Source organism: Poecilia mexicana, unplaced genomic scaffold (genome assembly GCF_051168715.1).
Source record: "Poecilia mexicana isolate PSO_F unplaced genomic scaffold, ASM5116871v1 scaffold_4, whole genome shotgun sequence".
Classification (NCBI taxonomy): domain Eukaryota; kingdom Metazoa; phylum Chordata; class Actinopteri; order Cyprinodontiformes; family Poeciliidae; genus Poecilia; species Poecilia mexicana.
In genome coordinates, this window is record NW_028263373.1 from 6,752,375 (window position 1) to 6,776,832 (window position 24,458).

General features: G+C 39.0%; 4 protein-coding genes across 5 annotated transcripts in view; 2 read left to right on the forward strand and 2 right to left on the reverse strand.

Annotated features, from left to right (window-relative positions):
- Positions 1 to 11,197, reverse strand: part of suco (SUN domain containing ossification factor) — a 39,533-nt gene extending 28,336 nt beyond the window's left edge. For both annotated transcript variants that reach the window (XM_088004857.1, XM_088004856.1), the window contains exon 1: positions 10,907 to 11,197. In XM_088004857.1, coding sequence (XP_087860983.1) covers positions 10,907 to 10,959 — 53 coding nt within the window. In that variant the 5' untranslated portion in view covers positions 10,960 to 11,197. The remainder of the gene's footprint in view (positions 1 to 10,906) is intronic.
- Positions 11,198 to 12,690: 1,493 nt separating this feature from the next.
- Positions 12,691 to 17,121, forward strand: tmed5 (transmembrane p24 trafficking protein 5). The gene is made up of 4 exons (XM_014992446.2): positions 12,691 to 13,041; positions 13,660 to 13,757; positions 13,835 to 14,018; positions 15,260 to 17,121. The coding sequence occupies exons 1-4, from the start codon at positions 12,853 to 12,855 to the stop codon at positions 15,476 to 15,478; spliced, it is 690 nt and encodes a 229-aa protein (XP_014847932.1). The 5' UTR covers positions 12,691 to 12,852; the 3' UTR covers positions 15,479 to 17,121.
- A 526-nt stretch (positions 17,122 to 17,647) lies between these two features.
- LOC148159911 (uncharacterized) lies at positions 17,648 to 24,360 on the reverse strand. The gene is made up of 5 exons (XM_088004860.1): positions 24,169 to 24,360; positions 19,178 to 19,251; positions 19,010 to 19,094; positions 18,268 to 18,314; positions 17,648 to 18,172 (listed from the first exon to the last, which is right to left on the reverse strand). Exons 1-5 carry the CDS (start codon positions 24,241 to 24,243, stop codon positions 18,073 to 18,075), a joined length of 381 nt encoding a protein of 126 aa, XP_087860986.1. The 5' UTR covers positions 24,244 to 24,360; the 3' UTR covers positions 17,648 to 18,072.
- On the forward strand, positions 19,753 to 23,970 carry pigc (phosphatidylinositol glycan anchor biosynthesis, class C). Its single transcript, XM_088004858.1, has 3 exons — positions 19,753 to 19,856; positions 21,413 to 21,647; positions 21,742 to 23,970. Exons 2-3 carry the CDS (start codon positions 21,420 to 21,422, stop codon positions 22,396 to 22,398), a joined length of 885 nt encoding a protein of 294 aa, XP_087860984.1. The 5' UTR covers positions 19,753 to 19,856; positions 21,413 to 21,419; the 3' UTR covers positions 22,399 to 23,970.
- Positions 24,361 to 24,458: the final 98 nt, after the last annotated feature.

Consider the following 24,458-nt stretch of genomic DNA (forward strand, 5'->3'; position numbering starts at 1 on the left):
AAACATCCTTATATGAACACAGGATACCAGATCCAGCACGCTTCACCTCATAACTCCTGAGAGGATGTGCTGCATCATTCAATCAGTCGAGCTCCGTTTACTCAAAGCCTTGAAGTGGCAGAGTGACGTCTGTGGTTAAAATCCTTGCAGAAGAATTTAAGCTGTTTACACTTTAACAGAGGCAGACGTCCTTTTTTTTTCCACATCAAAGTTTAACGTCTCACTTAATGAGATAAAGCTAGTTTTAGATATAAATGCAAAAATATTTATCTTTTGTAACTGAAATGATTCCAAACTACATTGATATACATTATCTTAAATAAACAAATAAGTTATGACTAAAGTCATTCGCCCTTCCTCAATTTGCACGTTAATGACCTTCGGCTTTTAATCAATCAGATAAGCAAAGATAAGCTACAGATGCAGGCAACAAATCAATTCTGGACAAGTCATAAAGCACAGCATCCTCATGAACTTCCGTGATGACAAATGCAAATATAATGGACTTCTGTGATGGGAGTCATGCACCAATGTTTACCTGGACTTTATCAGTCTCAGTCTCATATTGAAATTACAGACATGGGCAAACAGAGATCAGAAAGAGGTTTTAACTGAAAAGCATAAAATGCTTATGCAAATACATGCAAGCCAAACTAAACACGCTGCCTGCTCTTTTTGGGCTCCCTTAACGTCACAGTCATGAATGAACAGAAAGTCCTCAGAGCTAACATTCCTACAATGGTTTAAAAAAAAAAAAAAAAAAGGGAAAGTCATGGTAGGGAGGAGGAGAAACCAGGAGCCAATCTGAGAGCATCTACTTTGGGGGCGTATTAGGGGGCAACATGACCTACTTTCAGCTTAAACATTGATATTTACAGAAAGTTAAAGAAATGCACACATCACTCATTTATTCCTGCTGCTGTTTGCGTTTTATACAAGCAGAGGGTCGAGCTTGCGGGATGCCAAATGACTCAGCATCTTCCTCACTTGGTCTCTATCCCCATTTCCTGTCCCACTTGACAAGCACCCTGGGATTTTACAAGACATCCCTCAGCTTTTAAGCTCTGTTGTAAAGGCTACAAAAGGCTCTCCGGCTGCAGTCTTCTGATACGCTGGCTGAACTGGCTCCACGTTGCCAAAGCCCCCCGCATTTCCTTCTGGCTTAGAGGCTATTACGAATCGGGGAGCATCGCAAAAACTGCCCGAGTGCACCGCAACGGCTCACAGCTCCGATGCAGAGGAGATGAAGCTCCAGCGGATGTGACGCAGCAAGTCAAAATTATCACCAGATGCCCGGCATGTAAAGTGTGCTTTCGTCCCCACGGAGGCAGGATGTTTTCCTGGCGAATGCAAGTTTTCGAAAGGCAACGAGCGTGCAAACACGTAACCAGCTGTAGCTTCGGGTCTTGCTCGTCTTCGCGTTTATTTTTAACCAGCGTGACACTTTAAGCTGACCTTGTAATTCTGCCCACTCATTCAAACCCATTTGTCAAAGCATTACGCTGCAACTCTCACTGGTGGTAACCTAACCGGAGCAGATGGGGAGCTCTCCTTACCTCTACTGACCTGAACCTGACGTCAGCTCTTTGCTAAAATAATAAAAGAATGTCAAAAATAATAATAATTTAATCTAATCTATGCAACGATAAGCTTAAAACAGCTGAGCAGCCACAAAAGCTAAACTAAATTACTGTTGTCTGGTGTTCTGACAGAAAGGAGAGTCTTGTGATGTTTTTCACTGAAACTCGGCATATCCTCTGATCATATTATGTGAAGATAGGAGCTCGAGAATTTAGTTAATTCCACCAGAAAGAAAAGATTTCAAGCTGTTGAACATCATCTTTCTTGGGGCAAAAAATGCCAACCAAGAGGCACAAAGCAGTCAAGCTGATGGATTTATTTTTCTGAGTGTAAGAACAAGCTTTACATCCTTGCAAGCAGTGGTAGAGATAAAAAAATAAAAAAAAGTGCACAAGAGACAATCCAGGATCCACGCGGGCAGACGAGGATTGTAGAGCAGGGAGACGTGCCAGGCCTGCCTAGACAAAGTAGGCCATTGCATCTGGCCAGCAGACAAAAACATGCCATCACTATCTGGAGGAGGAGGGAGGGAGAGCCGAAAGCGCCCAGCTTTGGGGCAACTGGATGCGTGTGTGTGCAAGTTAGTTAGGACTACTTTTCTTCCACATCGAAGCAGGAAACAATGTAGAGCAGCCGTTTGTTGTAAAGCCTGCTGATCCTCCGTAATCCCCCCACCCGCTTGCGTGTCGTCATAGCAGCCGGGAGACAGTGGCTGAGCTGGCAAATAGCTCTGCTGCCACCACAGATCTGGTGCAAGAAGCGAAGCCGACTCTACCTTATCCCAGACTCTTTTTACTGGGTTGAAGGTCAAAAGATAAAAAAATATAAAGATCAAGAATTTGATACCAATTGCTACCAATATTTCACAGTAATTGGGATATTGGAAAAATTTAAATGACCACTTTAGTTTTCATTTTGAACAAAATCCCAACTTGCATGCAATATTTGCTTAGCTGTTCATTAACCCTGACACATTTGTACAGTTTTATGGATCAGGTTGGAAAATAAATCTTCCTTAATCACGATAAATATTGCCCTTACAACGTTCAACAATGATGTGGAAACTCCATTCCCCCCCCCAAATATCTGAGTTTAAGTTGGGAGCTTATTTCCTTAAGTAGTTCAGTGCTTTGTGCTGACTTGCTATATTGGAGGAATAGATGCAACAGTACACTTTAAGAAATATGACCCACGGTGGTTCCTGACCCAAGGCTCCAAAATAGAAAGCTGAATAACTTTACAGATCAGAAAGTCGATGTTTGAGCCAAAAATATGTCAGCAAGTCACAGAAAACACAAACAAATCACAATTTACCTTGCATTAAAATATGAATATTTATTCTGCCAGGATAAAACCCCATTGAAATAAAATAAGCTTCTTTATGTAACAAACTAAACCTTTTTTTAGGATGCACACCAAAGAAAAAAAGATGCTGCTTTCCGTTTCCCTTAAATCGAGGAATCGCAACCAAAACCTGCTGCTCTCAGCAGCAACTTTCAGCACAGATTAACATGCGCACTCACCCGGTAATAGACTGTGCAAATGATGTTCCCCGCTAAAAGTAACACAGGGATTTTTTTAGAAGCACTTCATTTGCTTAAAAGGGAACAAATACCTTTTTTAAAAACGGATGCCGACACTTTCCAGACAGTTTGCTGTTTTGTATGCAAAATTAAGTAATATGTTTTCACAACAAGACTTTTAAAAAAACTATACATTTTAAAATAGTTGTGGGATTTATTGTTTTAATGTCACGTCTGCAACAGCTTTGTGTTGCTTAAAATTCAAGTTGCGAGAGATTCTATTTTTAACTTGCTGGAAGGCAAAAAGAAAGATGTGCATAAGCAAGACCTTGTTAGCTACCGACTAAATTAACTTACTTGAGACAAGAATTTTATAAAAATATAATTTTAATATTAAGAGGTCACCAACCAATTTAATACATAATAGTTTAGGCCTCTTGTAAGCCTTGTTTGGGTATCTGATCTGCAAGAATCCCTGACTACAAAAAACTCTGACACACACACAAATCCTCCCAAATGCACACAGAAGCTTTTCTCTGAGGGCTGAACAGACACACCTCTGTTTGGCTAAACTCCTGCCAACGTCAACCGGGTCAAGTCACCAGATGACGAAGAACAAGGCAATGGATCCTGTTAAGCTAACAAGCCAGAAGCCCTCTGACGAACAACATAACAACGCAGAGCGGGGACGACGGAGATTTACACGTCATTAAAGAAGACAATTAGCCTTACCCAGTTATCCATTAAATAAAAAAAGTCTGATCACACTGAACATGTTTATTTTTCCATCTGCAGTGCCTTGCAAAAGCATTTGTATCCCCTTACACAGCCTACATTTTGCCCTGTTGCAAACACAAACTTCAATTTAATAAGTTGAGATTTTACGTGAAAATCCAACACAAAATTGGTACATAGCTGTGAAGTTGCAGAGAAAAATATGGCAAAAATGTGTGTTATAACTTAAGAAAAAACAATCTAAAATGTGCAGCGTGTTTCTACAGAGTCAATCTTCTGCAGAAACGCGTTGTGCAGCTCTGAACACATACAGACTGATAGCTTTGTCCATTCAGCTCAAGCTCAAATTCAAAAATACTTTACTAATCCCAAAGGGAAATTAAATTTAAAAAAAACTGGACAAAAGGAGTCTGTAGACACGTTTTTGGGTATCGATTCTCAGTTTGACTAAAATCTGGACCGTCCAAACAAATAAATGCGCTTTGATCTAAATCATTTCATTGCAGTTCTGGCTGTATGTTTATGGTTATTGTCCAGCAGGAGATGAACCTTCTCAAGTTTCCAATAGCCTCCATTAGGTTTCTTCCAGCATTGCTCCACATTTCACTCAGTTGATCTCTGACCTGCTGAAGACTTGTTAAGGTTTTCTCTGAAAAATGGCTTTAGGTGGACGGTCATGTCCACGAAGGCCATCAGTGGTGCCATACTCTTTCCATATACGGACAGCAGACGTAGTGGTGCCCTGTGAGGCGTTTAAAGCACAGTGGGGTTATAAATTAATACGTCACACTTTAAACATTTCCACAATGTCATTCCTGATCTGCCTGCTGCGTTCCTCAGTCTCATGTTCTTTTAACAAATATCTGATGAGATTAAATTGCACACAGATGGATTCAATCACTTAAGAGACCTCTGAGGGGAATTGGATTTTATGTATAGAATCACATTTTTAAAAAAAAGAAGGGAAAACAAAAGTATGCCACACTTTTCAGGTTTTCTGAAAACAATTTAGAATTTAGTCTTCTAAATTACAAAGCAAAATGGATAATTTTGCTTTATAATTTAGGGAAACTGCAACTCTGGGTCTTTATCAGTCTATGCTAAAAATCCAGAGCATTTCCCTGGTTCCAGTCAGACTGGGATCAAACAGGCCTGGGAATGTGATGTTGGGAACATCAGAGCAGAACAATGGGGTGGAAGGATTCATTCATGTGATATAATTCAGTTTGAAAGCAGAAGCCAGCGTCCTCGTCCGGGTTAGTTTGTGTGAGCGTCAATACCACAATACTGTCGGGACAGCCGGCGAACAAAACAAAAACCCAAATTCAGACTAATTTTACCAAACTGCTGAGTCAGCGATTCACATATACACAACAGCCTCCAAAATATCAAGTTGTTTAAAATAAACATTGAAGGCTGACATTTTGGATCTGAACGACACAGATCGTTTTGGATCGTTTGTTAAATTGTTTTCCAATTTAGCAAACGAAACAATGCCACAACATGTGTTTAAGTCTGATGTTTCACCATCTAAATATTACAACCAGTTACTTCAGCATCTTGCTTCAAGCAGCCAGTTGATGGTGAATGTTTTATGCAAAACGCTCCAGCCGAACATCCCCGCCTCAGTACGCAATGTTCTCTAGTCGTTCCATGGGTCTGCCATTGACGGGGCCTTTTTCCCCATGAATAAAAAATAAAAAAAAAAAGAGGAAAAAACACAGGTACAAAGACGTCTGCAGGGAAAACCAAAAAAGGAAAAATATACAGTGCTGAAAGTAAGAGTTGCAAAAATCCATGAATCAACAAAACAAGCGAAGGGGGAAAAAATTTAATGGAAAAAATTGAAGTTTTACTGCCTCTAGATATTAGAAATGTTCTCAAAGAACAATAACATGTATAATAACGAAGTGGTAAGTAAGTTTGATCACAAAACATTTAAATGCTTCTATTCATCCAGTCTCTGTCCTGAGTTGTGCCCTCCTGTTTTACAGGCAAACACATGCTTGATAATATTTATGACGTTACCTTAAAAAAAAAATAAAAAAAATTACACTCTCCACCCTCTGAACATGATTCACCAGCAAACAGAAGTATTTTTCTTTTAAACCACCGACAAAGCCTGAGGCTACTAGCTTGAATTCAATTAAAAACGCAAGCCTGCCTCTTCCCAGAAAAATATCACCTTTCTCCAAGGGAACAGAAACAGGAGAGGATTCTGTCTTTTTATTGCAACTTGAACAAAAACAACAGCGATTTCTTTTAAAAGCAGGGCCATTTCAAGGTGCAGCTGCAGATCACACCTCAAGTGAGAAACCTTCCTTACAGCTTTGTAGCTACTTTTAGACTTCCTTCACATTGCTTTTTAGAGCTGGAGACAAAACATGTGCCTTTCGTTTAGTTGTAACTGTAATCTTGAAGCCTTGTCTGAAAGGGCTTTTGATATCGCATCAGAAATGTGCAGTGAAAAGTGGGGCATAGGAAGAGCAGGGAGCAAGAAAGCTCTTTGTGTTCGTTAGCCTCCATGGCCAGTGGGCAGGAACAAAACCCCGTGTCAGGACCGGCTCGGTCTCATCACACAAGACTGGACCTGCCAAACCACAGTGTTGAACCCAAGGCTGTAATAATAGAGGCCAGACAATAGGTACGTGGTTCTATGTGGGAAGAAGTTGAGAAATAAGGCTTTTAAACTGATTTTCAACTAAATTAGTTAGGTAATAGCCCACAGGCTAGTTGATTTGACACTTCACAAAATAATGCATTTGTTTATTTTAGCTTAAATACAGAGCATACACAACGCTCCTTACAGGTGCAAAACGTTGCATAAAATCTCTTGAGAGTGAACTAGCAAAACATTATATCTTTGTAATAAATAACCATGCAGTTGTTCTGTAATATCTTGTTTAAGCTTACTTAACTTTCTTCTTCCAGAAAAGTATGTTCTGTATGAAGAATGTTGAATTAATACGAGGTACTGTAAGCTGTAATTCAATACTCAAAGTATTTTTTTTGAACTTGAACAATTGCATGGCACCTCTGCAATATAAAGAGCACCGTCTTGTTTCACACTTCAAACCCGGAGCATTTATGCAAATAGCAACACATACAGCCTTATGTCATATGACTGAGTAACAGGTAAAACTGGGTAAATCAAATCAATGTCAAATAAATAATAATTTAATAAAGTGAATTTATTTTTACTGACAAATGTGTTACTTCAAAACCAGGAAGAACATAAAATCTGCACTTGCTGAACCTGTATTAAAATGAGAATAAACACAAAGGAGAGTCTTCACATTCCTTCACCTTTACATAACAGACAGCAGTCGCCTCAAGTGGACAACACCAGAGGAAAGCAACAACTCGGGGAAGCTCGATAAAGGCCGAGTTAAGAGGAACATGGACACATGCTGTAAATCAATAGTCCATTGCCTTACAAGGTGCAAAATGCATCACTAGCCCCTTACACTAAACACTTCAAGGTGATTAAGGCGCTTACTTGCCACCTCAGATTGTACTGTGGGAAAAAACAAAACAAAAAAAAAACTATGTGGTGAAAGTATTAAAGTCAGCCTGCCTCCGTTACACCTCTTATTCGTTTAGCCAGGGATGTAATGATGACACGGATTTGAGCAACCAACCAGCAGCAGGATCTAGCGTAAACAAAACTCAGACATAGGACGATTAAGCTGAGATACAATTTAATTTAGGATAAATATTTTTGGCTAGCAACACAGATGCACAAAGTTCATCCATCATTATACTTTTAAAGGGACACTTGCAACAGATTCATGCACAGTGGATGTCGAATGATGTTTCGTCATCTTGCACTGCTAGCTATATTTTCTGTACATTCACATTTTGCGCAAGATATTGCGGTATTCACTTGCGATTTATTGGTCAAAAGGAGCTCAGAGGTGGCAGAATATAAGCGACACGTCCAGTAAACTTCAGACTGCAGGCTGGCAACCAGAGCAGATAGTCCGACTACCAACTCCTTACACCGACGTTACAAAGAGCAGAGCTGTAAAATAGGTATTTTTGTGCCACAAAGTTTTTTTTCTTTTTTATTAAACAAAACTAAATTTAGGAGTTAATTAAAAAAAAAAAAACTTGCTTTATAAATAGAAAACAATAGTGATCATTAATAATTCGATAACAGAAGGACTCAACTGCCTTCAGCTTTTCTGGATTCCTGCAGATACTCTACCCATTTGTTCAACCATCCACAGTCTATGGAGCATTACTGATCAACCCACAGTTGAATTATCTTTTAATCCAATCACATTACATAATAATAATCTTCCAATGACTGAATCTTATTAGCTCATGGAAAAATCGACAAATGAGCTAATGAAGACACCCTCTGTTTAAAATCCTGCGCTAAAAATATAATAAAAACAATCTGATTCCTTTTTTATTTCTGTGTGCTTATGCTAGCTTTCGCAGAACATAAACAGTAATAACCTGCCATAAATCCTAATGCAGTAAAAAGAATACCTTTTAAATAGAGAGGAAAATGGCTAGGTTTGCAAGAAAGCTACTATTACTGACAATGCACCTGGCTGGAAATGTGCGCCTCCACACAAAGACGTTCACACAGAGCCTCAGCAGCGCTGATGTCAACAGCCGGAGCTGGCGTGCCGTGGAAGCAGTGAGATCTCTTTTGCTGACAACGTGAGAGTGGAGGAGAAGCATGACACCCACAGAAAGCAGTCTGCTGTGGGGCTGTGCACCGCAGCTACACAAAGGACGAGAATTCACGTAAGAAATGGACATAAAAGAAATATCAACGTTAGCCCTGGCAGTTTGAAGCAGTATTTGGTTAATGCCAACAGCTTGGCTACGACAAACCTCCAAGTGATCCTTCCCCACCGCCCTTTTAAAACAAACAGCTGCTGTTCAAACCTAAAAATCACTGCTTGCTTGGAAACCCCGGGTTTTGCTGCAAGGACTTCGTTCCCTTTTTTTTTTTTGTTCTCCCTGCTCCTACTGGGAATTTGTTGAGAGCTGGCACCAGGGGAGGAGAAGCCAACAGCAGCACGCTAAAAAGAGTTTGAATTAGTAATGACTGCTGAACATGTCAGAGCGCAGCCATTAGTGCTACGAGGGAAAGTCCAAAGAGGGCATCAATAATTTTGACACGCAAACGTTGCCTTAAAATTCTGCTGTATTCTTTTTGCGCTCTGTTTTTCTTGAGACTTTTCCTTTAGCATTTGTTTTCTGAGAAAAACGTGTCCATCTGAAAATACTGAATTGGCTAGGATTAAAAAAAATATTGAAGAATGAAATATTGTTAAAAAAAAAAGACTTTATTGAGTCCTATAAAACATCTCACCTAAAAACCTGTAATTAAAGACCATCTCACAAAATCTCTTAAAAAAATAATCTAAAGGAGTTGGAATTAATCTAGTAGAGGGGAAAATTTTTTTAATATTTTGCAATTATGTGGATTACTAAATATATAATACTCAAATTCTGTTTCTCATTTCCATCAAATACAGAACCAAAACAGAATTTCCTTTCCGAGGAATGAGTGGTGCCGTGGTTCTAATTTCCTGAGCTAGGAAAGTTTTTATTTATTAATGGTGGCTTTACAAAACACTAATCCCTGGCACGATTAATAAAATATAACAACTAAAAGTCTGATTCTAAGGCAAGGAGGAAATGAGAAAAATAATGTTTCTAATGTTTATGTTGTATTGTCCTCAGGTAAGAGGAAGTGATTCTGATGCCCTGTGTACAAAAACAAACTTGGTTCTGAAACTGGACAAAAAAAAAAAGCCCCTGGAAATTTTCTTGGGAGCAAAAAAGAAAAATGAGCCGTTTATTTTTTAACTGTGCATGAAACAAACCTTTCATATGTTCAAACACAAACACTACAATAGGCTAAAACAACAAAATCTCCAGGGCAGACAGAATCGGAAGTCCAGTTTGCGTGCCTCCAATGGGACAGTTAGCCTCTCCCCAACAAACAATCTGGATAAAGTTGGAATGTTAGCTGGACTGTTAATCCAATTCTACAAACCCAGCACATTGTTACCTGCTGCGTGCCTCCGAGATTAAGCAAATGCATGAGCTGTGTTGGAAGAAAAACTCCCTAAACAAGCATCATTATTTCAAGTATGCAACTCATTTAAAAGCCTCAGTTCACCTTCGTTCTTTAAATTAAAACCTGCCAGTTACTATTTAAATTTACTGCCTGGAACAAAACTGATCTTTTTTTTTTTTTAGTTTATTCAAAGCTGCATATTTAACAGTACATGTCATAACAATGGATACCAATATTTATCTCATTTTTAATCAACTCAAAACGTGCATGCTGTGTCATGGTGCATTTATAGTTCAAAAAAAAATTGTGGAAATTCTTAGATTTGGTGCTTTTTTATTCTTGAGCGGGGGCTAGGATTTATCCTGGCAATCGACAGTCAATGTCAATTAAAAGAAAATGGGTCGATTCTGATCTCTGCATAACTAGTTACATGATTTGACGAAAAAATTATAATAACCAAAAGACAATTTATATAGTTTTTCAGTATGGGTCGTAATATTTTGTTTTAAGTTAGTTAACAAAAACATAAATTATCTTTGTTTGGCTATCTTAAACTACAGACTAGTAAAAAATGAAACAGTTCTTTGAATTGTTTTTACCTACATGAACGCGACAGTCCCCCACCTGAGAAACATATGCCAACACTGACCAACTTGGATTTAGCTAGCTCAGCTGCTATCAACAGCTGGCCTCATCACCAACCCCACAAACACACCCATTTAAACAGCAAAGGGGGTTATCTACGATGACAAGCAGGACAAAAGTCAGCTATTTTCTTAAAACTCTTACATGCACTGAATCCAACACACTGAAACAGGCATATGTTGTTAGCTAATGTAGCAGGGGTGACTCGTCTCAGTAAACATGTATACTCGTAAATATTGTGCAGCAAAAGACAATAAATAAATAAGTATGCCTGGGCACAAATGTATGTTTAACGTGGTCAACCTATTCTTTAAACGCCTATTTACCAAACATTTCGTAATACTGGGTGAAAACAGGAGGCCAAGCTTACCAGCACAGGAGAGCTACAATGAGGCACACCAACAAAACGCGCAGCCTCTTCATTATCTTCCAGCGGGGACCGACATCCTCGCTATTTGGTTTGTTTCTGGTCTGTCGCGGCTGCACAATACACCGAAAACCAGCTGTGTGTTGGCCGTGAGTCCGCCTTAATTAGAAAACAAGCAAGCCGCGATGCTGTGAAGGTAAAACCCACACTTCAGGAGGAGTATAATTCATTACAAGGACCTTTCGTACGCCTCCGTTTCAGTTTCAACAGCCACTGCTACTGACGAGTTGCCGTGCTCCAGGTAATGTAACGCCTGCCCCAGAAATAACCAATCAAATCACAGAAAGGAAATTATCGACCAATCATAGGAGACGTGGCTGTGTCGTATTTGAAAAAAAAGAAGCCCCGCCTCCAGTATTGAGGATGAGTTGGTGGCTGTACGACTGGACGCGTCACGCTTTTTGATAAACTGATCAGCAAAGCACGCCTTATTTCAACTCATTGCACAATAACATCACGATTCATTGGAAATTACTAGTTTTTTGTATATAATCGGAATTTTTGTCATTGAAAAATCATTTTCTTTAATTAAATTCAAATATGTTTTAGTACAAATAGACTGATATTTCTCTACTACAACATAGAAAGCCACATTTACCTGTGGCTTCTTTAGTCTGGACGAACCATAAATAACTAATTTTATTCATGGTAAAAATAACAAACAAAGAGAAAATATTGTTTGTATGAGTGTGCTTGTTATTTAACTCATTTTGTTCACCAGGGTTGCGAAATTGTCCCTTCTTCTATTTTGTTCCCACAAACAAACCATATCATATTCATTGTATTTAGGCTTATTTTTTGTGTGGTTGGTATTTTTAAATAAAATATGGTGATAGATAACTATGCAAACTTATAAGTTAATTGTATATTATTTCCACAAGATTTTTTTTTTTAATTATTATTCTAATTATGGCTCTGATTTCAGTTTTGGCATGATTCTTCAGAAGCACAGCAGATTATGACAAACTCTGAGCAACTCTTGCTTGTAGATATCATCTACTAATAATCACATGATGAATATTACAATCGATTTGTGGTTCTCAAAATAAACTGGGGTTAAGATCTGGGGACCATAAGCATTAAGATCCTCTTCTCTTCAAAAATAAACTATCTATAAAAAGGGTCATGGCAAAGGATATTTATATGAAACATTTTAGAAGAGATAAAATATATATTAATATTGGCTTTGATTGACTCATTAATTCAAATGTTATTTTGTGAGCTAGAACCACTCGGACATAAGAACAGGCGACATCAAAAATATATTTAAAAAAAAAGTTAACTTTAAGGGTTACGAAAGGATTAACGCATGCTCAGTGTGAAGCTTTTGGCAGTCTTCTAGATTTCACTCCGAAAAGTTGACTATAAAATAACCAGCACTGCAAAAGTGTGACATATTTAAAGGTTTATAGGTACAACAAATTGAAAATTTAACACCTAAGTAAACTGTTAAAGTTCGAAATTTAATTTTATTTGATTATTTTTGATTACATCGAATTCTGTCGTCTGTCACACATGGTACAAATGAACTACATATCCCACAGTGCAATTCGAGCAAGGCCCTTAAAATTGCCTTTTAGAATTATTTTTGTTTATTGGCCAAATATATTGACGTTATTTTTCGCAAAAAGAATAAAGAATATCTGAAACATATTGTAGCTTCATGTGATATTAATTTGAGCCATAAATAAATGTTATTATGAACAGGCGGGGTCCTGATGCTTTAGCAGTCTTCGCTGAGGCTAAGCACAGTTTAACAGAAGTCAACTTTGGGTGAACGTCAAAAAATTTCACCGAAGCATTTGCTTCACCTCTGTGACTCTGTGTTTGGCCGCTGAAACACAACTTTAGCTTTTTTTTTTTGGACTCTCAGGATCACAGGTTTGAGCATGGAGCCGGTCCGGATGGTTCTGTGTCTGCTGTCCGTGTTTATCTCGCTAGTCTCGGACAGGTTGGTGGTGTTGGCTTCCTTCTCCCAAGCTACGGACAGCGACTTCACCTTCAGCTTACCTGCTGGCCGAAAGGAATGTTTCTACCAAACCATGAAGAAAGAGGCTTCCCTGGAGATTGAATATCAGGTCATAAACAAATATTGGGCTGTCTGTTACCCACAATAATGCTCTGCTGAGTTAAATTACTACGTATCAGTAGAACCAGTTGACTTTGTGGCTCACACCTTGATTTTTCATATTGTCAGGAACCAGTTTTGCCTGTCAGTGCACAAATTATTTCCCAAAATGAGTCTCTCTGTTTGACCCTGATGTGCACAAACATTTAGCAATCCCGTTTGACTGTCTGGGCCATGATGGACATTCTTAGCAGTTTCTTAACATTGTGGTGTGTAGCTTCAAGTATTAACTGAGGGTTTTTGTTTTCACTGTAGAATGAGGAAAAACTACAACTTCTCATATTTGGGTGACGTCCTACTACAGCATATGCAATGCCTTACAGATGTTTGAATTGTTCATATAATTTTTCACAACTGCCCAAACATTAATGTGTTTTCTTGGGATTTTAATGAATAAACCATCACAAAGTACTACATAGTAATTCAGTTATTTGTGTTTTTCAAAACGTTAATAATATAAAAAAAATGATATCCAGCTCCGAATACTGGCAAGTTTGTCTCCTGGTAAGTTGTGTGTATGAGCCCTGTTGACATCTGATCCCTTTCCTTTTACCTTCACCATCAACAGGTGTTAGACGGTGCCGGTCTCGACGTGGACTTCTCCATCTCTTCTCCTTCCGGCCAGTTGCTTTTCAGCGATCAGCGCAAGTCGGACGGCGTCCACACGTGAGCGACTCGAGCAGCACGTCCGTTGATTTGTTTTGCACGTCCACGGTGTCCTTACAGCTTGTTCTGTCCTTCAGCGTGGAAACTCATGAGGATGGGGACTACGTGTTTTGCTTTGACAACACGTTCAGCTCCATATCCGAGAAGCTCGTCTTCTTCGAGCTGATCCTGGACAACATGGATCAGGAGGAAGACCCAGACAACTGGAAGGAGCACATCATTGGTACAGATTCGCTGGACATGAAGCTGGAGGACATTATGGTGAGGCAGACCTTTTCACGCAGCGTATAGTTTAACATGTTTCTAAACCGTCTGATCTCAGTGGCGTAATTAAAAATCTGACATGCATAGTCTTCCTTTATATTTCCACTTCAGCGTTTTAGACGTTGTCCCTCTATTGTCTTGACACAGTCCCATTAACGACCCAATAATTTCCCCACAAAGCAGCGTCCTAAGAGGTCCAGCATGTGTCACAAGAACGGAGAGAGTCATGAACACTCAGCTTGTTGTCAGTTTCGCCACAGTGACTAGCACTGCCTCCGTCTCCATAAATGGCTGGTATTTGTGTCAGAAGTCACAGAGCCATGACGTGGTAAAGAGCAGGAAATGTATTTTCCAGATGTGGAGGAAGTTGCTTTCTTAAAAAGGAAGGAGCACACCTGACTGCACAGCTTGCTTAGGAACATGCTCCAGCTTTGCTTTGCAGATGCACTGCAAACCCACAAAGTCTGACTCAGTATTTTTGGTCAAGTTTCTAGTGCATCTTAGGACAATTGAAATAAGACAAAACTAACTCGTGTGTACATTTTCTGCAAGATATAGGAACTTGTTTTAAGTGAATAAATTGTAAATATTTTTTTGAGAAAGTACTGGTTATAAGTGACATGATCTGCCAGTGGGAAAACAATTTTTAACTTATAATATGGCAAAAATGACTTGTTCCACTGGCAGATTATTTCATAACTAGTACTGTTTCATCAATGTTAAGGAATTATTGACTTAAAACAAGCTTCTGTTTCTTGCTCAAAAGTCACTTGTAAATTAGTTTTACCTTATTTCAAGTGTACTAAGATATTTGTACCAGAAACTAGGACAAAAATAACTTGGTAAGATTTTGTGTTTTGCAATATATAAGCAAAGTTGAACAGGTTTTTCATATGGATCACCTTATCTGCTGTGCTCCTTGGTTTCCTCAGCGCTGCTTGTTCATTAATGTCCTTCAACATTAATGAACAATTAATGTCGACGAACAGTAATTGTTCATGAATCCAGGTGGATTTATACTGAGATTAAAGTGCACACAACTTTACCGACTTTAATTATAAACTAACTAGGTGACATCTGAAAGCAAATGGTTGCTCTGGGTTTTATTTAGTGGCATCAGAGTGAAGGGAGCTAAATGTAAATGCATATGACTCTCTTAAAGTATTTGTAGAAGTGGCCCTCGTTCGGTTTCTTTCATGAGTTTATAAATGTATATTTTTTTCTTTTCTGTCTCCCAGGACACCATCAACAACGTGAAGTCTCGCCTGGGAAAAAGCATGCAGATCCAGACGCTGCTGCGGGCGTTCGAGGCTCGCGACCGGAACCTCCAGGAGAGCAACTTCGACAGGGTGAACTTTTGGTCGGTGGTCAACCTCTTCGTGATGATGGTGGTGTCGGCCGTCCAGGTCTACTTAGTCCGCTCGTTGTTCGAGGACAAGAGGAAAATTCGCACATAACATCGCCCAGAACTGGATGGACAGAAATCATGAAACTAACACACGTTGACACGGTTACATTAGGGATGCTTTTTTTTTTTGTTGTTTTGTTTTTGTTTTCCTCAACACCATTATGTCTTTTAAATATTCAGGTTCAGGACTAATTCGCTACTGTTGTTGCTTCAAGTTTTCTGTCCACTGGAGTTTGAATCACAAGTGTCGACTAGTCATACCTCCACTCAACAAGCTTTTTACAAGAAAACTGTTCTTCTCTCTCTTTATAGCTTTATACTGTTTTAAGGTCCTTCTTAGCTGCTGTAGCAGTTTACACAACACGTAACAACAAGTTTACGATATGCAACTACTTTTCTAATAGAGCTGGAGCGTTACCAGGCCAGTGGCCAATTTGCAAATATTGTCTTGTTTTGTTTTTTGTTTTTTTCCTGAGTGAAAGTAGTTGAAGTAGTCGCTTGCTGCTGAGATAACTTATTTTTGCCAAACAGGAAGAGGAGGAGCAACCAGTTAGGTAGCATGTCTTAACTACACTAGGGCAAAAAAAAATAAAAAATCTACCTGTTAGTTTTTAACTCATCTCTGAGGTCTGTGAAGTTGGCAGCAAGTACGAATGCTGTTGGAAATTAGCCATGCTTTGTTCCCACACAGCTGCTGAGCAGTCAGGTGTGTGGATTGGTGGGGTGGGGCTGCGCTGCTAACCCACCCTAGGGACTGTGGAGCGGAAGAGACTGGGTCCGCGGCGTCCCACTGTGAAGGCCCATGTCTGCTGGTGGGTGTCTGCTTACAGCCCACCTACTGTGTGAAGATGACGGGTCCGCTTGTCTCTCTAGTGACAGAGGGCTATTTCTGTCTGACTGACACCTGCAAGGTCAATGCCACACCTGCTCCGTTTAACACGATCCTCCCCTTCGTCAGCGTTCTCTTCCATATACTTAAAAAAAACAAAAACTGTCATGATTATTGCACTGCCTTTGAAAAACATTTTAACAAATTGACTTTGGGCACTGGAACTTTGGAGGTGGGTTAGAGGAAGGTCCAGTAAAGAACCGAGGTCTTTACTGGACCTTCAGTAGGCGGTCTTGGATCGCCTACTGAAGGTCTTCATTCTTTTTTTTTCCTTTTTTCTTCTAACCTTTTCTCTGTTAAAATTATGCTGATTGTTTGTTTTTTTCCCCCTAAATGTTTTCTTTATACTTGACTTCACTGTTAAACGACTTATGCTATAAGAGTAAAGACACATCATGAGATCAGGCCTTTACTCCAGAGCCTTATGTTTAAAGTGCATAAAACCAAACATTTACTAGCTGTGTTAATATTATGCAAATTAGTTATGTAACTTGTTCCTCTTTTGTTTTGTTTTTCATATATGAAGCATTCATCTGCTCAGCTGTCATCACTGTGTGTTAAGATTCTGGTATTCTTATAAGTGATCGATTTAAAATGCTTTTGCAATCCTGGTAGATTAAAACATTTCTAATAGTATTTCTACATTACTGAGAAGGAATAAAGTACTCTGTTACTCTTTTAAAACATATATTTTCTACTATTTTGATGAAGCAGTGGAGGCAGGTTGAGGGAACATGACATTTATTCCACCAATGTCCTGCACTTGTAGATGTGTATAAATTAAACAAGTCTATCTTTTCTCATCTGTGTCTCTCCTTGTGTGTCTACACAGGCAGGCAGGAGTTTTTCTTTTTAAGGGGACCTTTGGTTAAAAAAAAAAAAAAAACAATTTTGAAGATTTGTTGTTGACAAGCAATGCTAATCCACCTCATTTGCTTTTTGCCACTCCCCTTTAAATTAATGTCTGCTGAATGGTGAAAACCCCTCAGAGAACTTCCTCCTTCTCTCTCTCCATTGATCCTGCTCTCCATACATGAAGCCTCGTAGGTCAGGTGTTATTTGAGCTTTAAAGATCCTCATCAGCTGCTTCCAGTTGTGACAAGAGTACAACTGGAACCTTTATTTGTCCGTGGGAAAAATAAAGGTCAGACCAAAAATCCAGCAGCATATGCAGACAGAATAATTGTCTAAACATGCAGTGCTTCAGTCAAACAAATTGTGAACCAAGTCTAGGAAAATAATAAATCAGAACTAACTTGAGAGAGCTCCTTCAACATGTTGCCACCATGAGCGTCACAATTCAAGAACAGAATAATTACGGTGTAAAAATTAGTTGGGCTGTCTGCTCCGTACAGCCTGCAGTGAACTGCTTAACAGAAAAGCTGTTTCTAAAATAGAAGCCATAGGTGGTTACTTAGTTTTCACTCCATGACTGTCTTGTTTTTTAATTTTTTAAAAATTGTTAATATTTCCAAACAACAAAATTTGTCTTTTTTGTGAGCATGACAACAGTGTCCTATAGTTTCTTTCGGCCTGCTGGGTGGCAGAGTGCAGCAGCAAAAGCTACAGGTGCAATGCAGTATTACTCTATACTTTAGCACTGTCTCTGCTATCTCATGAAAATACACTTTAAACCTGAGGCCAGAGGTTTTGAAAATGCTGGACTGCTAAAGAGATTCTGTGTCAGTCAGTAGTTCAGATGTCACTGCAGAACAGAATAAAGTATTTCTGGTTTACTGGTAGAGAGAAAACCTTTAATGGATATCTGCTTTTTTGTTTGAGTGAGGCTGGAGAGACGAGATGATCAGACACTTCTTCAGTGCAGGCGAAGACGGCCTTTCTGCACAGCGAATCCTTGGAGAGTTGAAAAACAATATTTGGGATTCTTGTCAGAAATGTTTGAAATGTTTTTCATTTTGACCCATGATGCTTAACCTTCTATTAGGTACCATGAGGATGAAGAAGTTCTGGAAACGCTGCTGAAGTTTGACACCGTCTGAAAGAAATATATGTCATATGAAATAGAAATGTAAACCAGTAAATGTCTGGAGTATTTTTTTTTCTAAAATGAAACTCTAAGGACCTTCAATTGTTCTCAATCTGGCATACAATTACCACTGGTTCTCTCTTATTGGTAGATTTGTTTTTACTATCTATTTCAGGTAAATGTGATCTAATTAATTAAGAGCTTAGAAGAGCTAACAGCAAAAACAAAAAAAAAAGAAAAAGAATTGTTCAAGGACATTGATCTCAGCGTTATCAAAAACTGCTCAAGGAAAAAGTGCAGTGGATAAATGTTTGGTGAATCATACCAAAAACAGAGGTAGATGACCTTGAGTCATTTCTCTCCTTACAGATTTCTTCTTGGGGTTTTTTTCCCCCACACTTAAGTGTTTCATATCATCAAAAAAAAAGACATTCTCAGTAAATGCAAAGAGCAGATTTAACTGGTTTCAGTAAGACGAAATAAAACTACTCAAAGCAACTTCCCTCTTCGTGATAAAGTGTCTCTTAAGCCTTAATTGGTGTTACTAAGTATCATCAAGCATTTAGAATTACTAGCAATTAATCAGATTCACTCTTTGTATCATTATCCTAATTAAGATGCATTGGAGAAGTTTCAAGCATTATTAGCCTTTAAAATGTTTAAGTGATTTCTATCGATTGGGTTGTGATTTTGGAAGAACTTACCATTGTTCTGGATGTTTGCAGTTCCTCAAATCGTCTGCTGACTTTGATAGATCTCTTTTCTGGCTGTAGTTTATTTTCTGAGAAGCTGTAAAAAACACAAGAATGTGTAAAAGTGGGACACAAGCCCTCTTAACTGTAAGACTTGTAAGCTGAAAAATATCAGGATACTCTGATGAGTTGATCTGTTGATTCCGTCTTAAAAGTTCAGAGGAGAATGGGCCACGTATGTTCACCACAGACATCTTGTTAAAAAAAAACAGATAAAGTTAATGGGAAAATGGCTGGCAGATATTCAGAATTAGAAATGCAATTTTATTTACATATTTATGAACAAATACAAGAAAAATCTAACAGTATTTACATAAATGTGCCAATAATTTTGAAATGAAATTAACTACATTTGTAAAATGTGAATTTAAACTTGACTGCCATGTACTGTATATACTATATAATATATAAATGTTCTATATTTCTTGTGCTACACTGGACCGAAATAATTGAAAATACAATCGAATAAAGATTCTCACATTTCAATAAAGATTTATGTAATTCAAATTATTGAAACATTCAGACAGTTATCAACGTTAATTTCTGATAATCTGTTATTTAGTTAGTGTATGATTTTTCAATTTTCAATCACGCATAGTTATTAATTTAGCGACTAATTTATCTATCATTTAAATTGTGAAACTTCTGGAACTGGACAGAGCAGAAATAATCGATTCATTACTTTATAAACCTCTAACAGCAGGGGGCGCTGTGAGCACCAACTGATTGATTTACTTCCGGGATAATCGGGATGAAGTTAAAGCGTCTGCCCCCATAGCGACGAATAAAACCAGCCTAGGTAGGTGGATAACGCTTTTGATAATATTCAACTACAGGAGGATTATAACCAACCCTGAATATATATACAGATATATATAATTTATCTCTAAATGCGTCTTCAGTAGAACAAGGCTAGTTTTATATTTACACCAAACCGGAAGACTCTGTACATCAAGCCTGATCAGCTTAGCATTTAACAGAAAACGCTAACCATACATCCCCAACTTTACCCTTTACTTGGCTCTTTTAATAGTAATCGCAGTGATTAGGAATGACAACTTCTTAAGTTACATCCAAAGTTATCAATGACTTGAAACTAAATTCGCTTCTTTGGCTAAATCTCGCTAGATGCTTTATTGGTGTTAAAGCTACTAGTGTTAGCATCCATTATGATTCATTTCAAGTACAGTTTTCTTTTCATCCATGAAGCAACAAGTTGCCGTCTGTTTGGTTTTCTATTGGTTTGGCCTTTTGTTTTGTATCGGCATTTTAAGAAACTAAAATTTCTCCTCAAAACAAACACAAGTACATGTACCCTGGCTTCCTCACAGAAGCCATAAAAGAAATTATAAGACTTGTATTTATCTGTATTTCTCTTGTCCCTGTTGCTTTATTAAAGACTCGGACTCAGAGCAATTTGAATTTGGATTATTTTTCTTTCTTTCTTTCTTTTTATTTATTTATTATTTTTTTGTTGGGCTTTAAAAGACAGACTTCAATGATCCATTAAAATGCTTGATGGTTTGCATTTCCCATATGTTCTACATGACCACGCCCAGTTAGATGACTTCATGTTAACACTTCATATGAACATCATATTATGCTTTTATCAAACATACAGGACCAATTGGAATGGTCAGATTTGATTACAAAAGATATTCATTGATCGTTTTGAACTGTGTTACATTAAGAGGATTTTCAAGGATTTTCTAAAGAACTAGGGTCCAATTCGAGACTTTCATCCAAAACAATTGCAAGGCAGACAGAGTTGCCTATAAGTCCAACCGTAGCTGTTAGCACCGCCATGCATTGTTAGTGATCCTTACTTCATTCATAAAATGGTTTATTACTTGAGCCTTCAATAACATTGCTCAAGTAGGACACCTAGTGGTCAATAAAGGGAAGTTTAAACGAGAAGCGCTTACCCCTTTATCGACTCCCACCAATATGGATATTAGACAGTGTTTTTCTGTCTTTCATTTTATGAACCATTTAAAAGGTGCTCTTACAGCCATGAGGTATGTTGTACAAACACAAACTTTCTCCCAGGACTGGTGAAAATACACATAACATTACAGATTTTTAGCAAAGTATGTTTTGTTTTGGGGTTCATTGATTAAGAGCTTCATGGGTGTGTGGGTGAAGAACAAATAAACACCACTAAGTGTGTTCGTCCACATAAGTGTCCAATATATCTAAAGTAATTAAAGACAAGACCTAATATTAGGTACTCATTTAGTTAACTGTTCACTTTACTTGCCTGTTGTTTTTTTTTAAGTGCTTTGCAAAAGGAAAAAAAATAAACTAATGGCTACTGTGACCGTGCTGCTCTCTGTATGTTTCTGTTTGGTAAAGGAGGGCAATGGGGCCAGATGGGGCCCCGAGTCAGTCTGTGCCCTGGCGAAAGGTGCTGTGGGAACAGCAGCCGTTTCCTGACAACTACGTGGACCAGAGGTTCCTGGAGGAATTACGGAGGAACGAGGGCATCCGGCAGTACCGCTACTGGGCCGTAGTGAAGGAAGCAGGCTTTGTGGGACAGCAGCTGTCCTGTGTGGCCATTTTTATCACCCTCTGGCTCTACATGGAGCAGGTACACCTGTAGAACAGCTTTTAACTTCATACCGTTCTTGTTCCGAAGGAAATCTCTGATTGGTCGACATCTTGTTCTTTTGTTTCTCTCACAGGGTCTGCTTGCTCCTGAGACATTGTTTTGGACCAGTCTCACATGTGCCCTCCTGGGTTACGGACTGTACCAGGCATTGACCTCTCAGACTGAATCCTGCAGTGACCACCACATACATTTGGCAGATTCACAGAGCGCCGTGCTGTTCCTTTCCTTCACCTTCGGCTTCTCGCCAGTTCTCAAAACGTTAACGGAGTCAGTTAGCACAGACACCGTGTACGCCATGTCGGCTCTGATGCTGCTGGCCCACCTGGTGTCATTTCCCTACGCCCACCCCTCTCCCCCGGGAAGCCTCTCTTTGAACGCTGCGTTGTTTGCCTCTGTGTGCTTGGCCTCGAGGTTACCTGGTGCTCTGCACACCTTCGCCATGCTCACCTGTGCACTGCTAGTGTTTGCCCTGTGGCCTTGTCTGCTCCAGAGGATAAGGGCAAATGCGCCCGGCCAGTTTACCGGGGTGTGTGTGGGAGTGTGTGTCGGAGGAGTAGGGGGTCTGGGATCCCAGTCACTTGGGGGAGCTGTGCTCTTGTCCCTGGCCTTAGTGAGTGTCACGTTAATCTGTCCCCTGCTGCTGGTCAGGCTGCAAAGGCACAAGGACAACATCCACGGGCCGTGGGATGAGGCTGAGATTCACGAGGACCTCAGCCGCTTCCTCCACTGAAGAACAGAGCAAACTAAGCTTGTTATGACCAAACTGGCAATTGGCTCATTTTACACCACTCCTGTTTGTACTGTATGTCTTTTCTGACAGATTTTCGTAATGATCTGTTTGGACAGCCACAGCAAACTGTGCTTTCCACAGATGATTCCTAATGATAATGCTGCTACTGTTTTCTAAGCACTGACCTCAATTCTTCTGCAAAAGGTAAGAACCAGTGCGCTGGGCTGACCTGAACTACCGAACAATATGAAGCCATGCACCAAGTTTTTTAATGTTCTGAGTTTTATGGACTTCCATTGTACATAAGAATAAGGGCTCCGATTACCTGGGTTATTTTAGTTCAGTTGGGTAAACCTCACGATGTGCTGAGAATAATTTTTCTATCTGGGCTGCAGTGATACTGTGTGTAACTTATGGTGGAAGTTTTAGCTCGGTTTTAACAGTGACATGTACATGATTGTAACTTTATTCACTTAAAATGTGGTACTTAGAAACGGTTTTGAAAATGCCACAGTTTCTTAAGAGGTGCACTAAAAAAATCAGCCTGCCAAAAACTAGAAAACTCCATTCTTTTTTTTATAAGTGAATACTCCTACTCAGTGCTTCAAGGTTGCACTAAGTACCAAAGTCCAAGTTGTTACTGTGGGGAGAAGACTCCAAGTTGTTGTCTTAACGTTCAGTGAGGTGTTCAAATCTGTTGTCAGAGGAGTCACAACGGTTGTTTAAAAATAAACTGTATTTTCTGGCAGGTGTTCATTCAGGCTCCTGTAACAAAGAACCAGACTTCATCAGGCGAGGGTCGTTTTGCTCCATCATTTCAAACAAAAAGAAGACCTTCCACCAATTTGCCAAATTTATTTAATAACAGAAACATTAATGTTTTGAGCTCTTTGTTTTAGAACATCCCGTTTTTAGGAATGTTGGCAACCTTTAAGACATCTTAAGAGTTTAGGTGTGGCCTGCCCTCGGTAGGGAATACTCAGTTTGTTTTTGCAGTTAGTAATGCTATCCATACACTACTGGTCAAAATAGGATGCTAAAGAACATTAAAAATGGTATAACTCCAAATGTTATCTTTGTTTTAAAATATTATAAAAAAGCACAGTTGAACAATTTGTCTCTTTTTTATGTGAATAATTAATAACTAACATGAAGGGCAGACATATTTTTTAAAAACTATCAATATTGCTTTTTTTTTTTTTTTTTTTTTTTTTAGGGAAAGGTCAAGTTCTTCAGCAAATTAGTTACAATAATGTGAGCCATTATTTAAATAAACAGGACTTCTGTGTTTTTATACCGGACTGCTCAGCTAGCCTCAGCTAGACAAAGGTTATATTTGGCCTAATCAGTCCCTGATGAGCAGAAAGTCAGCCATGTTGATTTAAAAGACAGTGACGTCAGCTTTTTGGTGATTACAAACAGCTGTTTGGCTAATTGAAGTATCTCGCGTAAAAGTCACTTTTTATTGCCAATTTTAACCTTATACAATCAAACATTGTGTCGCTGACTTTGACTGTTGTTTGTTAAAAAAATAAATAAATAGTGGGTCTAAATAAAGTACAAATAAGACAAGGTGTTCTTTTTTTTCCGTTTTACCTCTCAGTGCGGTAAGAGGCAATGTGTTATAAAATCGCTACAGCGAAGATTTTGGTGTTTTTTTTGTTTGGTTTTTTTAGCTGTCAGCTATGAATTACACGTTCCGCTAACTTGATAAAGAGCTTGAATGCAGCCGGTCTACCAGTAGTGCGCTGTGGTCGCTAGGTGTCATACCTTCATCTCTGTTCGGTGCGTCTTGCTTCGGGATGTGACTGGGGGATTTGCAGCTGGCAACTTAGTCGGTGCCATGGTTGAAACAGCGCTGAGGAAGAAGCTGCACTTTCAACACGGATTCACCCGGGCCGTCTTCGGCAGTGCGGCGTCCTCAGAGAACCGCAAGGTCGTCATGGAAACAGCCAGTCTTAAATTAAGTGAATCATATCGGGGAGTTTTGAGATGACCGTCGTTTTGAAATTCAGGAGGAACAAAAAGTTTTATTTCTGTAAAACAAAAAACGTTACTAA

Coding starts and splice junctions, on each gene's coding strand:
- tmed5 (XM_014992446.2), top strand. CDS start 12,853: ATGGAGCCGGTCCGGATGGTTCTGTGTCTGCTGTCCGTGTTTATCTCG. Junction 13,042..13,659: donor CCCTGGAGATTGAATATCAG/GTCATAAACAAA, acceptor CACCATCAACAG/GTGTTAGACGGTGCCGGTCT. Junction 13,758..13,834: donor AAGTCGGACGGCGTCCACAC/GTGAGCGACTCG, acceptor TCTGTCCTTCAG/CGTGGAAACTCATGAGGATG.
- pigc (XM_088004858.1), top strand. CDS start 21,420: ATGGGGCCAGATGGGGCCCCGAGTCAGTCTGTGCCCTGGCGAAAGGTG. Junction 21,648..21,741: donor TCTGGCTCTACATGGAGCAG/GTACACCTGTAG, acceptor TTTCTCTCACAG/GGTCTGCTTGCTCCTGAGAC.
- LOC148159911 (XM_088004860.1), bottom strand. CDS start 24,243: ATGGCACCGACTAAGTTGCCAGCTGCAAATCCCCCAGTCACATCCCGA. Junction 19,095..19,177: donor CAACAGATCAACTCATCAGA/GTATCCTGATAT, acceptor TGTTTTTTACAG/CTTCTCAGAAAATAAACTAC. Junction 18,173..18,267: donor AGAACTTCTTCATCCTCATG/GTACCTAATAGA, acceptor CAACTCTCCAAG/GATTCGCTGTGCAGAAAGGC.